This window comes from Eretmochelys imbricata, chromosome 8 (genome assembly GCF_965152235.1).
Source record: "Eretmochelys imbricata isolate rEreImb1 chromosome 8, rEreImb1.hap1, whole genome shotgun sequence".
Lineage (NCBI taxonomy): Eukaryota > Metazoa > Chordata > Testudines > Cheloniidae > Eretmochelys > Eretmochelys imbricata.
The window spans coordinates 3,656,996-3,670,189 of NC_135579.1; the positions used below are offsets into that span (position 1 = coordinate 3,656,996).

Consider the following 13,194-nt stretch of genomic DNA (forward strand, 5'->3'; position numbering starts at 1 on the left):
TACCACATGGCACACACTGTTGTATGGTCAACAACTGCGGCATTGACTAGATCTCCATTTACTAAAGTACCACTGGCCACAGTGTACTGTTGTCTCCTAACAACAACCAATGGGCACCCTCAGAGTTTTGTGTTGTGTAACATTCCTTCCCTTTTTAAGCAAAGATTTTCACTGTTCTCAAGCAAACAATAATCCCACAGGGGAGTGGGAAGGGGATCCTTTTCTAGGAGATGAATAGAGGGAAGAAATGAAATAGATGGTTTTGTGTGACCTGTCTTCCCATCAGACTGAAATGGTAAAATTTAAGTCACTCCACAAGGGTTCGTTTAATCATGTGACTCCCATTAATACAGGAGCTGCTTGGCAACATACCTATGCTAAAAATGACCCCCCCCAATGTACTGTACCTTACACGAAGGTGCTTTATATCACAGACATACTATCCTCATTGGGCAGGGATGCTTTAGTTCAGTATGTCACACTTAAGACTGTTAACCCTACTTCAATCTTTGCCAAGCAAAGTGATTGCTCCTCAGAAGCTGCAGGAACTTACACACACTGTTTAGTGAAGACCTTGCCTCTAACTGGGTGAAACTGGCTACTGTGCAGGGGGACAACACAAGGTCTAGGATACCATGTAAGCGCTAATGTGAGGATGTAAGTGGAAGTTAAGAGGTGCGTAAGTCTGCACGGGGTGAATTTCACCTGTTAGAGCAAACTGATTTTTTTCTTTAACAGCATGTAATTTAACATTTTAAAAGCTAGAAATGCACTCTTATCTTCGTATGCATAAAAAGCTGGGCTTTCCTAATCTATGCAAAACTAAGGTACTCTTTTTACCTGACAAAGGGGACCTGCACTAACAACAAGCTGTCATGGTGATAGGGACAGGTACTTAGGTCACCAGTTCAAATCCAGCTCAGACTGGTAAACGACAAAATGGCCTCAAGGCTCTCTCATCGCCTTTGGGAAATGAGCATGATGATCTCAGTTCAGTTTCCCATAGATAAGCATCTACCTCACTAGAACTATCCCTGCACATGGCAGTAAACCGTTAAGCAGGGAGGGCAAAGACTGAATGAAGGTAAAGACTGAGCTACCCTCCAACACCAGCGGTGGAGCCTGCTAGGCCAGGTTGAGGAATATTGGCAGTACAGTACAGGAAACTACACACTACCCCAGCCCTTCCCGGGCCAGTTCTGGTGCTCTGCCTAGCACCTTTCACTAGCACTGGAATCAATCATTGGGGGAGAAAAGTGAAATAAAACCAGACCTTTGGACAATACACTCTTTCTGCAGCTCAAACTTCGTTATAACCTTGTGTACCCTGGACAAATTTTTTTATGAATCGGCCCTTGCATATGATATGAATTACTGTCCAATACAAAACAAAATGAGAAAAAGTATTACAGTAAATGTATTCCACTAGGAGCTATGAGTGGGACTTCAGCTATGGTCTGGAGGTAACATACATTGTCTTTTGTTATACTTAATGTGGTAAAAAGGCTATACTCACTCCAGCGGCCCTCACAGCCTTTACGGATTTCACTTAAATCTGCTTCATGTTGCACCATCGGCTCCCATGACATCTGTTGACAGCCGCCACCCTCCCTTCCAACTGTCCCCCCACAAAATAAAGTCGTTTTAATAACAAGATAAATATGATGTGCTTCTCCTTGCTGAGTGCATTGACTTAAGGCATAGGCACAATTTCCCCTCTTTGAACAGAGATGGTATAGTCCTATGTCCCAATACAATTGTTATCCTGGGTGACCCTTTGCATTCATTAACAAATTGTTTGAACTTGATAATTAACCTAACCGTATCACTAAGAAAATTGTAGAACTAATCATTTTTAACCGCTGTCAAGTGTAACATTTTATGGGTGTCCTCAAGTGTGCTTTGTTAGCGAGCAAAACAACCAGAAGGACCAAAGGGGGATAGGTTTTTTTCTAACAGTCTGATCCAAATTCCATGCAAGTCAATGGAAGTCTTTCTATTGACTTCAACCAGCTTTGGATTATGCCCTATATGCACATTTAAAAAAATCCAGAAACCTGGCACTCTCGAGCCTTCCCCCTCCCCCGCCCCCGAATACAAGTGACTCATGTAGAAATTGGCCAAACTGTCTCTAAACATTTTGTTTTTGTGATATCTAATCTTGAAAATTGTTTGGCGGAGATCAATGTACTTTCAGTATCACCAGAGGTATGGACAGGTTTGAGTATTTGTATAGGGGTAACGTTTTCAAAAGCAATGACTTAGCAACCCAAGTCTCATTGAAAGTTAACAGGATTTAGGGACTTTTGAAAAATTTACCCTGTATGTTTTTCAAAGGCTTCTTAAATGCCTGGGGGAGCCACTGATGGAGTTGAAACCCAGTAACTATGAGATCTTCACACTGCTCATGGTATTCCCATTTTTGGATAATGGAAACAGTGTGACAAGATCAGATCTCACATTTTTCCTTCCCCATAAATGCCTCATGGAGGGGAAAAAACCCTACTCATGAAAAAACAGATTCAAATACTGAGTTATTTGGGTTCAAGTTCAGGATGACCCAGAGCCCAAAGCCTTACTTTTCTGTGACCTAATTTGGTCATAAACTTTATAAAACGTTTTTTAAAAGTCCTGTTTCCTAATCAGCATCTCTGATATTTGCAATCTCCACAAAAAGTGAGTGACCTCAGACTGCCCTCCCTGTTTTATTTAAAAAAAAAAAGTCCCTGCAGAGAATTTGGATAATGCTTCTCTTTTGTGTGAGTTTTACTGTCTCTCAGACAGGTTCCGGCCAAATCTTACACGTTCTCAGCTTTGCAAGGCGTGGGTGTGTGTGAGAGAGAGAGAAGGAGGGAGGTGGTTTATTTTAAAAGCAGAATTACCCCAGACTCCTAGAGTGTAGGACTGAACGCTCTAGGGTGAACCAGAACACCTGATGGCTATGCAGACCTGGTATTTTTGTAATTGCAACAATTTTTATCTTTTTTTTAAATTAAAGAATTTTTTTGTTTACAGGGGATGTGACATTCGCACAGTTAGTTTTCCTGTTGATGCAAAGTAATGTAATAAAATGTCAGTTACACAAACAGGGATCACTATTGTAAACCCCAGGAAAACAGAATTAGCCTTAATTTCATTTTTCTCCCAGAGACAGGGACCCCCCACATAAATGTCAAATTCCCTGATCATTTATACCTCTATCTGCCAAGGAGGACTGAAAGGGGCTCCCTTCAGAGCCCATCAAATGTCGCCCCTTCACTGGCTGAGTGTGTCACAGCTGAATGATGCATGCCATTCTCTACTTTCTCTGGGCCTGATCCAGTACCACTTAAGTCAATGGGAGTTTTGCCATTTACTTCAGTGAGAACAGGATTGGGGCCTATATTCCCTGCTTCCAAAGGCTAAGTGGTGGGAGACCAGCACTGGGAATCAAACCCAGTTTTCCTGGATGACAGTGTAGAGTCTCCCAATTAGGTTGCTCTACTTTAGATTAAAAATAGAGTGTCATTCAGTGACCGGCGTCTTGGAGTTCTCGAGGCCATTTGCTCTGCCTTGCTGGCCATTCTGTTGCCACTGATTTTAATGGTGCAAAAATTATCAGAGTTGTTCTCCTTTTGCATGATGCTAGGAGTACGTCAGTCCATGTACTTAATCAGACATTGTTTCCACTGCTATGAGGAGACGGTGAGTTATAAGGGAGGACCATTAGACTATATTAATACAGAAGGGTTCAGGGAGTAGTGAGTCCAATTTAACAGAATGTAATAGGGTCACCCTGGGATTCATTGTACTGAAACATCGTTTTACACAGAGGATATATATATTTTTTTATATATATATATATATATATTCACACGCGCGCACACACACACAAAAAAGTCTTTGACAGGCTTTCTGGGTTCTAGCAAAAATAGTTGGGAGCGGCTATCTGTGAGACCAGAACAGGGCCTTTGTGCTGCCTGCTGGGAACCGTCTCTCAAGAACAGATGCTTGTGTTTATCTGGCAGGTGGAGCTAGCTCCTGCCTGAGACAGGAATAACCTCCCGTTGGAACACACACACAGCTCGTAGATTTTTTGCCTGGATCCGGTAGAGGAGTGGGATGCTAGAGGCAATCCAGGCAGTTTGATATTTGCAGAATTCAGCGTAATCTGAAGTGGAGTGTGGGGAGAGAGAGACAGAGAGAGAATTAGTGATGAGTTGAAATCTTTAATTGCTAAATTAATAACTGTCATTGCAAAACGGAGATGCTAGCAATAGAATTTTTCATGCAAATGGGTCCGGGGGGAAGCAGGGGCCGCTGTACTTACACATTGTTTTAAAATAAATCTAGCTACCTTTAAAATGAAACATCATTTCAAAACGAGAAGTTGAAATGTTTCGTTTAGAAAATGTTGAAACTAAATGTTTCAGCTTTGTCAAAAAATACTTTCTCTTTTTTGGGGTCAAAACTAGTCGCCGAGTTCAACCTGAATTTGCAATTTCAATTTACCCAAAAGTGCATTGGGGGTGGGGGTGGGAATAAACTACTAATCTGAAAAATTTCACCCAACGCTAGGTTTTTCCCATTTTTTTAACCCTCTTTGTGCCTTCTGGTAGTTGACTGATGTAGCTGTCTAACTTTTCCTGACACTATTCCCTCAGAAATCAAAACAGCCGGTTACAAAAGCTTTTGCAGACCTATACAGGTGAATTAAGCTCTTCCCACTGCAAAATTCATGATCTAAGATTGAATTATGTTAGCCAAGTAAATCTCATTTTAAACTGACAACCAAACAGAGAATTTAGGAGCATAATGCAATTTTACAGCTGCATAAATCTCCTTGTACAACAGATGCTATTATCCAAGCACTTTAAAAATAATGAATCAGCTGAGCATTCTCCATGGAGGGACTCTAGTTTGCACACAATGTGTTCAGCCACTGCTATCCTATCTGGGCCAGCTTCACCATTGTTTTTAAACCACTGTGTGAAAGGGGGTTGCTAAATGGATGAGGCAGTTATAAATCTGCAGGTGAAGGTTGGTTCTGGTTTAATTTAGGGTTTGTTTTCCATTTCCTACCTCTCCATCTTTTGATTCCAGCCTCAGCTCCGTCCTGCATGTGGCTTCCATGTTGCCGGCCTCTGCGTTAATTTCAATTCCCTTTGGAGCCTCCATCACCAAAGAGCGTGTGGGTGACTCCAGTCTGTAATGCAGTCAAGATGGGATTATCTCACCAGCTGCACTTTGATGTTAAATCTGAGCATTTTTTCTCACCCCGCTCGATTCCCCAGTGCCTTGCACCTTAGGTACTCATTGAGAGCCTGATCCAAAATCCACTGAGGTTAGTGGCAAGACTCCATGTACAAAGTGGGTATAAAACTTTACCATTCTAATCTGGTAGCATTTCACACCTACTTTGCCCAGATGTAGATGAAGGAACAAGGGTACAAGGGTGCAAGGCACCGGAAACTCAGTTTCGCAGGCTGATCAGTTTGCTCGCTATTCTCACAAGTTCAAACATTTGTTAAATAATCAATACCACAACCTGCAAAACGTTATAATTCTGATACACAGCACTTTGCATCCTCAAATCACCATATCAACATGAACAAGCCAGTCCTCATGACATCTCTGAGAGGCAGGGAAGTGTTATGCTTATTTAAGTAATGGGAATACTGCAGTAGAAAGGTCTAAACGACGTGCCCGAGGCTGTGAACAAGGATTCGAACTCAGGAGGGCCTTGGAATGAAAACCCTTGGGGAAAGTTCAGCTGTTCAGAGCCAGGAATAGATTAAGGGCTGCTTGTCCCTACTTGTCAAAGCCCCACAGGTATTGGTGGGCCTAGAGTCTTAACGGCTCAATTGATGAAAGCTCCTGCAGGTTCAGAAGCATACGAATCTCAAAGGGGAGTCAGCTGCCTTGCACAGTGGGTACAGGGCGTACACTTCAGTCTTGCGTGGTGGGGGGGCCCCTCTCCTGCTCCTCACCAGTTTTCACCTGGCTGCATGGCTCACTAAGGCTCTGTCTCCATTGATGCAAAGATGTATTTTTTACAGATTAACAAATCCTAGTGTTCACTGTCAGAGAGCTACGCGAGGTCGGCCCTATCCCTGCCCACCCTAAGCCTGTGGTTGACCTTGCCTGGTTTCTCCCAGTAAAACTAAAGAGCTTTGTCTGAACCATGTTTACTCTGTGAAAGCCACCATGTGTTAGTTACCTACAGTAAAAAGACCCCTCTTTTGTCAGTGAAGCCACAGGCTAAGCAGTCTTACTGCTGTTAGTTTCACCTGCCTTCCCAAGAGGGAGTGAAGGCACAGACATTAACGCTGCTGCAGTGGTAGGGAGAACGCAACCCAAAATGGCTGTCCCCTGGCTCTGCTTCACCCCAAAGCCTGGTGGAGCCCCCCGACAAGCACTGCTGTTAACAAGGAGATGCTGCCGTGGGAAGGTCTGCAGAAAACCAGCTGCTCCTTCTTCCCAACTGTCTGGTCTGCTTTTCCTCATGTTCTTTCTACTCTCGTGCTCCCTGCTATGATGCCCTAAGGCAGTTACTATGGGTTTGTCTATGCTGCAATTAAACACCCGCAGCTGGCCCAGGCCAGCTGACTCAGGCTTGCAGTGCTGGGGTTCTCAGGCTGTTTAATTGCACCGTAGATGTTTAGACTCAGGCTGGTGCCCGGGCTCTGGGACCCTGGGATGAGGGATAGTCCCAGAGCCCAGACTCCAGCCTGAGCCTGAATGTCTACAGTGCAATTAAACAGCCCTGCGAGCCCGCGTCAGCTGACGTGGGTCAGCCGGAGGTATTTCATTGCAGTGTAGGCAGACCCTATGGCCTCTTAATTAGTAGAGACTGCGACCATCTTATTCCAGCTACTCTGTGAACTGACACATCCATTTAACTTTTTTTTTTAAAATCATACTTAAGCCAAAGATATGAGACCCTTAAATCTATGTAAATGAATGTGAGTGATGTAATTACAAACCGTGGCTCTTTCAGTGAAACTAAGACTGTGCTTAACGAATACACATTTGTATTTATAATCTGGGTCCAATTCTCCTCTCGCACCCATTTGATATTATTGGGACCATCCTGATATGAAGGGCTTTGTTTTATATATGCAGCTACGCTCCCACCCCCACCCCCCCAAAAATGCGTTCCAATTTTTCACACTTGCTCTCTGCTCACCCTGCCCTCAGAAGACTTTATGCTGGTGGAAGTGAGAAAAGAATCACCCTACTAATTTTTGGCACTCAGGATTGCAGGAGGTCTATTGTATGATTTATTTTCGATCTCCTGAATGAATCCCTCAGACAGCTGTCTTTAAACCAACAGCTGAAAATCTATGCAAAGCCAAGCAGTGCAGTTGGGGATTTATGCACAAGAGGGGGTCTGAGTAATGTTTACAGAATACTTTCATTTGAAGCAATCGTTTAAGACACACACTGCTTTCCTCTGAGTTAAAACCTTATTCCGTCTCCCAGAGCAGAACCAATTTGGAGGCTAATAATGATAGGAAATGATTTAGCGATGAGCAGATCATTCAGAATCAACATTTGTTTTCCATGGCGGCTCTGTGAAGCTTTCCATAGGACTCACAGCCTGGCAGGTTGGAATAAGCCTTCACTTACAGCGGTAGAAGGGTGACTCAGTGAGACACTAGATCAGGGGTCCGCAACCTTTCAGAAGTGGTGTGCTGAGTCTTCATTTATTCACTCTAATGTAAGGTTTCGCGTGCCAGTCATACATTTGAATGTTTTTAGAAGTTATGCAGAAACTGAACATACTCTGCCTGCATAGAAATGCACGTCAGCATGTACATCGGTGAACTTCATCCTTCTCTGTCTCACTCATGCTTAATGGGTAGTGCTAACTGGGCTACTGAAACCCCTTCATTCAAATTTATCTCTAGGATGTCTCTGCATTAAAAATGAACAAGTGGTGGCCGTTGTGTATCTCCCGGCAAAGACTTCTTACGTTGGCGCTGGAAACTCTGTACAACCATGAATCAATGAGAGAGCAAAACTTGAAACGCTATCCCTGGGCTTGCTTTAAAACTCCAGTAGTAACTGATGGGAGGTCGACATATCCGTTTATTCTGTAGTTCCAATGAAATTCATTCTCCTGGAGCGGTCATTGTTTACCCAGATTTCTACTTTTCATTTCCTTCATCATAAGCAGCGCCATTAATCACGTCAGCAGCCTGCATATTATTTTCTTCCCATATCCCCCTCATCCCCTGCCGAATGAAGTGCTGCTTTTCTTACTATTATGAGCCACCTTCTGAATTTGACAGGTTTCAGAGTAGCAGCCGTGTTAGTCTGTATCCACAAAAAGAAAAGGAGGATTTGTGGCACCTTAGAGACTAACCAATTTATTTGAGCATAAGCTTTCACGAGCTACAACCCACTTCATTGGATTCATCATCCGATGAAGTGAGCTGTAGCTCACGAAAGCTTATGCTCAAATAAATTGGTTAGTCTCTAAGGTGCCACAAGTCCTCCTTTTCTTCTGAATTTGGTGAGCAAGGAGGATTTGTTGCTGATGCTAAGGCTGCGTCTGCAGCAGCTGGGGGCTGCTCTGCCACAGACCAGCAGTGGTTTTGATGCAATGGACGCTGTTCCCGAAAAGAATGCTTGATATAACTCCTGCATGGGGAAAATGTACTGGCATGTGGGCAGGTGTTGGATAAATGCAGTACTTGTGATTCGCTGACAGTGCAAGGGAAAGGTGCTGCCGACCACCCTGAGTCACAGACTCCCCATTAGTGCTGAGATGAGGGAGCTTCTGGGGAGAGCCCAGGAGAGCTCGGCTCCTGCAAAAACAGGGCTGTCACTGTGAACAGGGGATCCAGGGAGTGTTGGGAGGACCTAGCATGAGACTTGAATGAATTTTAGGGAATACATGTGGTTAAGGGGCAAGCCCCGACTCATTCTTTGAGCCCTCTCCCCAAAAGAAATGAACCAGCAGACACTCCATGGGTGGGAATGAAGTTTCTTGTTCCCCACATGAGACTTCCCTGCACAGGGAACAATCCCAGCTCTCTATATGGAAGAAGGATTAATTTACTTTTAATAGGTCATTGGCATATGATACAGTGCTGTAGCAACATGAGTTAATTTAATTTAATTGAGAAACCTGCAGATTGAAACTAGCCCGTGCATTACTGAAGCTGCGGGCCATTATTTCCAATGGTTCTAATTACTTTTTTACAGTATCCTTCAGATCAGCTACAAGACTTCATGTTGGGCATAAAATTAGTCACTGTTAATATTGGACTTGCTTATGTCTCATACAATTGGTAAATTATACTAGCAAATAAATGAAGAGCCACATCAGTTTGCCAGCAATGAACCAGTATTTTAGGATGAGAGTTTCTGTTTTGATTCCTTTGTTTCACTAAAACCAACAGGATCACCCATTCATAATGAGTTGTATCTGTGATACCATTACTTATGAGCTGTCTTCCAAAGGACCTATATTTTCCCCTAAAAGAAAACACAATAAGATTTTTTCCATTGATTAGAATAGAAGTTAGTTTGTTTTTGCTGAATTGCCAAGAAACCTCTGGTTAATTTCATCTTGTAGAAGGCCACATCTATATATTTTGTTAATTGCATTGTTTTAGCTCTGCTGGATAATGGCACAGAACAGGTAAAAGCATCCCTGCTAAGGAATGGGGGTTAAGAGGTCCTTCTTGGGGACAAACTATGACTGACTGTGAGGAAGACTTCACAGACTCTTCCTTATGGAGTTTCCACCTAATTCTTGCAGCAAAAGTGAGGCTAGGTGCAGGGTTTTACACCCCACACTTCTCGCCAGTATGGGAAAAGTAGCTAGTTCAATCCAAACCCTCACCACTTCCCAGGAGCTCAGGGCCTGTGCCACTTCATTGGCTTCCCCCTCTGGCTGTCCAGCAGTGCATTTGCATTGGTGATTCGTAAAAATGAAACAAACTAAAAATGTAACACATATTTGGGATGGGGAGAGAGAAGGGAGGAGAGAGAAAAGATCCCAAGCTTAAATGGGGACAGAGACGGGGAAGAGTAAGTGACACTGGGACTGGAGAGGGTGGTTTTAAAGCCTACAGAGGGTCTGTATAAGGGAAGAAATGCTAGCAGTTTCTTATCCCTAATCATCATATTGTGACTTCCAGTTCATATGATGTACAGTACTCAACCCAACACAGACACAGTAAGTACTGTACAGGCTCAGAGCAGAAATCATGGCGAATAATAAAAATATTTATCAACGTTACTTTTTGCATGGCATTGATATAAATCTTGTTTTCAATTACATTCTAATGAAATGCATCAATTACTGTATGAAGAGCGATGTATGATTGTAATCTCATTCAGTAGAGATAAATCTTATATATGCAAGGTTTCTTGAACTACATTAATTGCTGATGTAAACAAAGATAGATTATTATCTTTGCATTCAACAATATTATTGCAACATATTCTTCTGTTTGGCAGCATTAATCACCATTCAATTTCCAACAGTTATGCTGCAAATCTATTATGCAGGTGACAACTCAGATGCAGCTGCATTCTGAAGCAGAAAGAAAAGGAGGACTTGTGGCACCTTAGAGACTAACCAATTTATTTGAGCATAAGCTTTCGTGAGCCACAGTTTACTTCATCGGATGCATTCAGTGGAAAATACAGTGGGGTGATTTATATACACAGAGAACATGAAGCAATGGGTGTTACCATACACACTGTAACGGGAGTGATCAGGTAAGGTGAGCTATTACCAGCAGGGGGTGGGACACCTTTTGTAGTGATAATCAAGGTGGGCTATTTCCAGCAGTTGACAAGAACATATGAGGTTTTTTTGCCCCCCCCCCCCCCCCGCCCCCGCTGGTAATAGCTCACCTTACAGTGTGTATGGTAACACCCATTGTTTCATGTTCCCTGTGTATATAAATCTCCCCACTGTATTTTCCACTGCATGCATCCGATGAAGTGAGCTGTAGCTCACGAAAGCTTATGCTCAAATAAATTGGTTAGTCTCTAAGGTGCCACAAGTCCTCCTGTTCTTTTTGCGGATACAGACTAGCACGGCTGCTCCTCTGAAACCTGTCATTCTGAAGCAGGTTATTCTGTACTGTTGACTGAAGGTATATTTAATTCCTGGGGTAATCTGTAGAGGAGACTGCAAATGAAAATTCTTTCAGCTGTAATCTGCAAATCCTTGGCTAATTTCTAGGACAAACCCGGTGAATGTTGCTAGTTTACGTCTCAGTATATGCTAAAGGCTACACGTCTAATTATATTTGCTTGGAAGTATTAATATTGTGGTGCCTAATTAAGCCAGGAAGAAGTCTAACTCAAACTGGGAAGGCTGCAAAAACTCTGCTACTTCTGTCCTGGGACAGTGCAGAACCTAAAGGATTTTGTACCAAACTGAGCCAACAGAAAGAGACCAGGAATTGATAAAGTAATATGAATTTGCTCATGTGCTGAAAGTCACACATGTCCGTAGGTGCTTTGCTGGACTGGGGCACCTGCTGCACGACTTGGGTGGTAAAAGCAATGAAGCCTCACGTCTCAGACTGCACCTGAGGTATGGACCAATGACCTACTAATACATGGCCTATCATGGCTTATTGCTCCGTTCAATATTTTCACTGTAGTCTCTTCACCCCACCTCTGTCCAGCCCTCTTTCCTACCCCAGGTTCCTCTAATTTTAGCCTTCCTTCTGGTCCCAGCTGCTCAACTCTCCACGGAGTGTGTGTGGAGCAGGGTGCCAGTCCGTCCGTAGGTGCTGCCGCATCCGTCATAAAGGTCAACCACTTTCCCCTGCTTCTGTGCCCCTAAGTCACTCACTCCATTGTCTTCAGTCTTCCTTTAAACCCTTCCTTTTCTCTTTCCCTCCCCATTGCCTTTCTCCACAGAGATGTCACACGCCGCAGATACATTTTGCTTTTGCTTTGCGTTTCATCCCAAGGAAGCATGATACATTTGCAGCTGTTTTTGCTAACTTTAGCTTAATGTTGATGGAGTCAATTTAGTTTGTTTTTTCCTACCTTGAATTTCAGCCCCTGTTTCTAGTGTACTTTCCCCAAGCATAGCTCATGTTAACATAATACTCTCCTGACCATACCAGGGAAACAACTTAAACTACTGCAGAGAGTAAATATATAAGAGAAGTGGTAATTGCCTGGCAGTTAACAGTTATAAACTATTATAACACAGGTTATAAATCACGATTAGCATAATGCTTAGTTGAAATTGATCTAAGGCCTGGCAGGTTCTAAACTAATGAGAGACTGGATTCATATCCTGATAGCAAGAACACGCCCCAGATGCACTAATGAGCTGGAGGGGCCCTTTGTTGGCTGTGCTAGGCAGGAGAATCTCTGCTTTCATTTTCAAAAGAAGAAACCTTTTATTAAACGTATTTTGGCGACCTATGAGGACCTGCCCAATTTTGAGTGATACCTCATCCGCCCCTCACCATAGGGATGAAGTTCTTTATATATAGTTCATGTTATGTCCCCAAACCTAAATACATGTCATGATTTTTATCCTTTAGACACAGTTTACACATTCGTAATGTTGCAGTAACTTACTCAGAGCCACCATAAAGTGCTACAAGCAGCAGAGCATACAGGAACAGAAGTGTACAGAATTCACTTCAACAGCCCTTCTTGTGATAGACGAGTATGCTGTGTTAGGGGAATTGCTGAAAAAGATGTAATCATGCAAAGTTGTCCAAAATGTTTTAGGGTTTTTTGAAATTTTAAATGACCTTTCGGGTGGTTTACATGAAGGCATCTACCATACCTAAAAAGAGATTAATCAAGATCAGACAGAAGATACCAAATGTAGCTAGGGAGGATATACTTTGAAAAACTACTCAGATCTAGTTTTATTGTAAACTGGAGGACTGGCACCAGGGTAGAGATTGTCCAAGAAAGAAAGTATGAAATTAATGTTTAACCAAGAGGAGATAGGGATGTGAAAATTAAAATCGTCCGGATAATTAAAAATGTTGATTGTAAATCAAGGAAGAAAGGAAATTACCATAGAAACTGGGAGATAAGTCTAAAGTGACGTGTGATACATACTGATGTGGCTTGAAAAGATGGTCTGTTCAAATGGATGGGAAGGGATTTCATAGCCACAGAATGACTGACTAATTTTTTTTAAATGTAAGGATGATGGCAGTTCCACTCCCTCTTTGCCCAGTGGAATGTCTGCAC

General features: G+C 42.8%; 1 protein-coding gene across 1 annotated transcript in view; it reads right to left on the bottom strand.

Moving 5' to 3' along the window:
- Nucleotides 1-3,247: 3,247 nt before the first annotated feature.
- Nucleotides 3,248-13,194, bottom strand: part of SGCD (sarcoglycan delta) — a 203,764-nt gene continuing 193,817 nt past the window's right edge. The window contains exons 7-8 of the mRNA XM_077824280.1: nt 5,062-5,185; nt 3,248-4,150 (exon numbers count right to left, since the gene is read on the bottom strand). Of these exons, the coding sequence (XP_077680406.1) occupies nt 3,977-4,150; nt 5,062-5,185 (298 nt within the window). The 3' untranslated portion in view covers nt 3,248-3,976. The remainder of the gene's footprint in view (nt 4,151-5,061; nt 5,186-13,194) is intronic.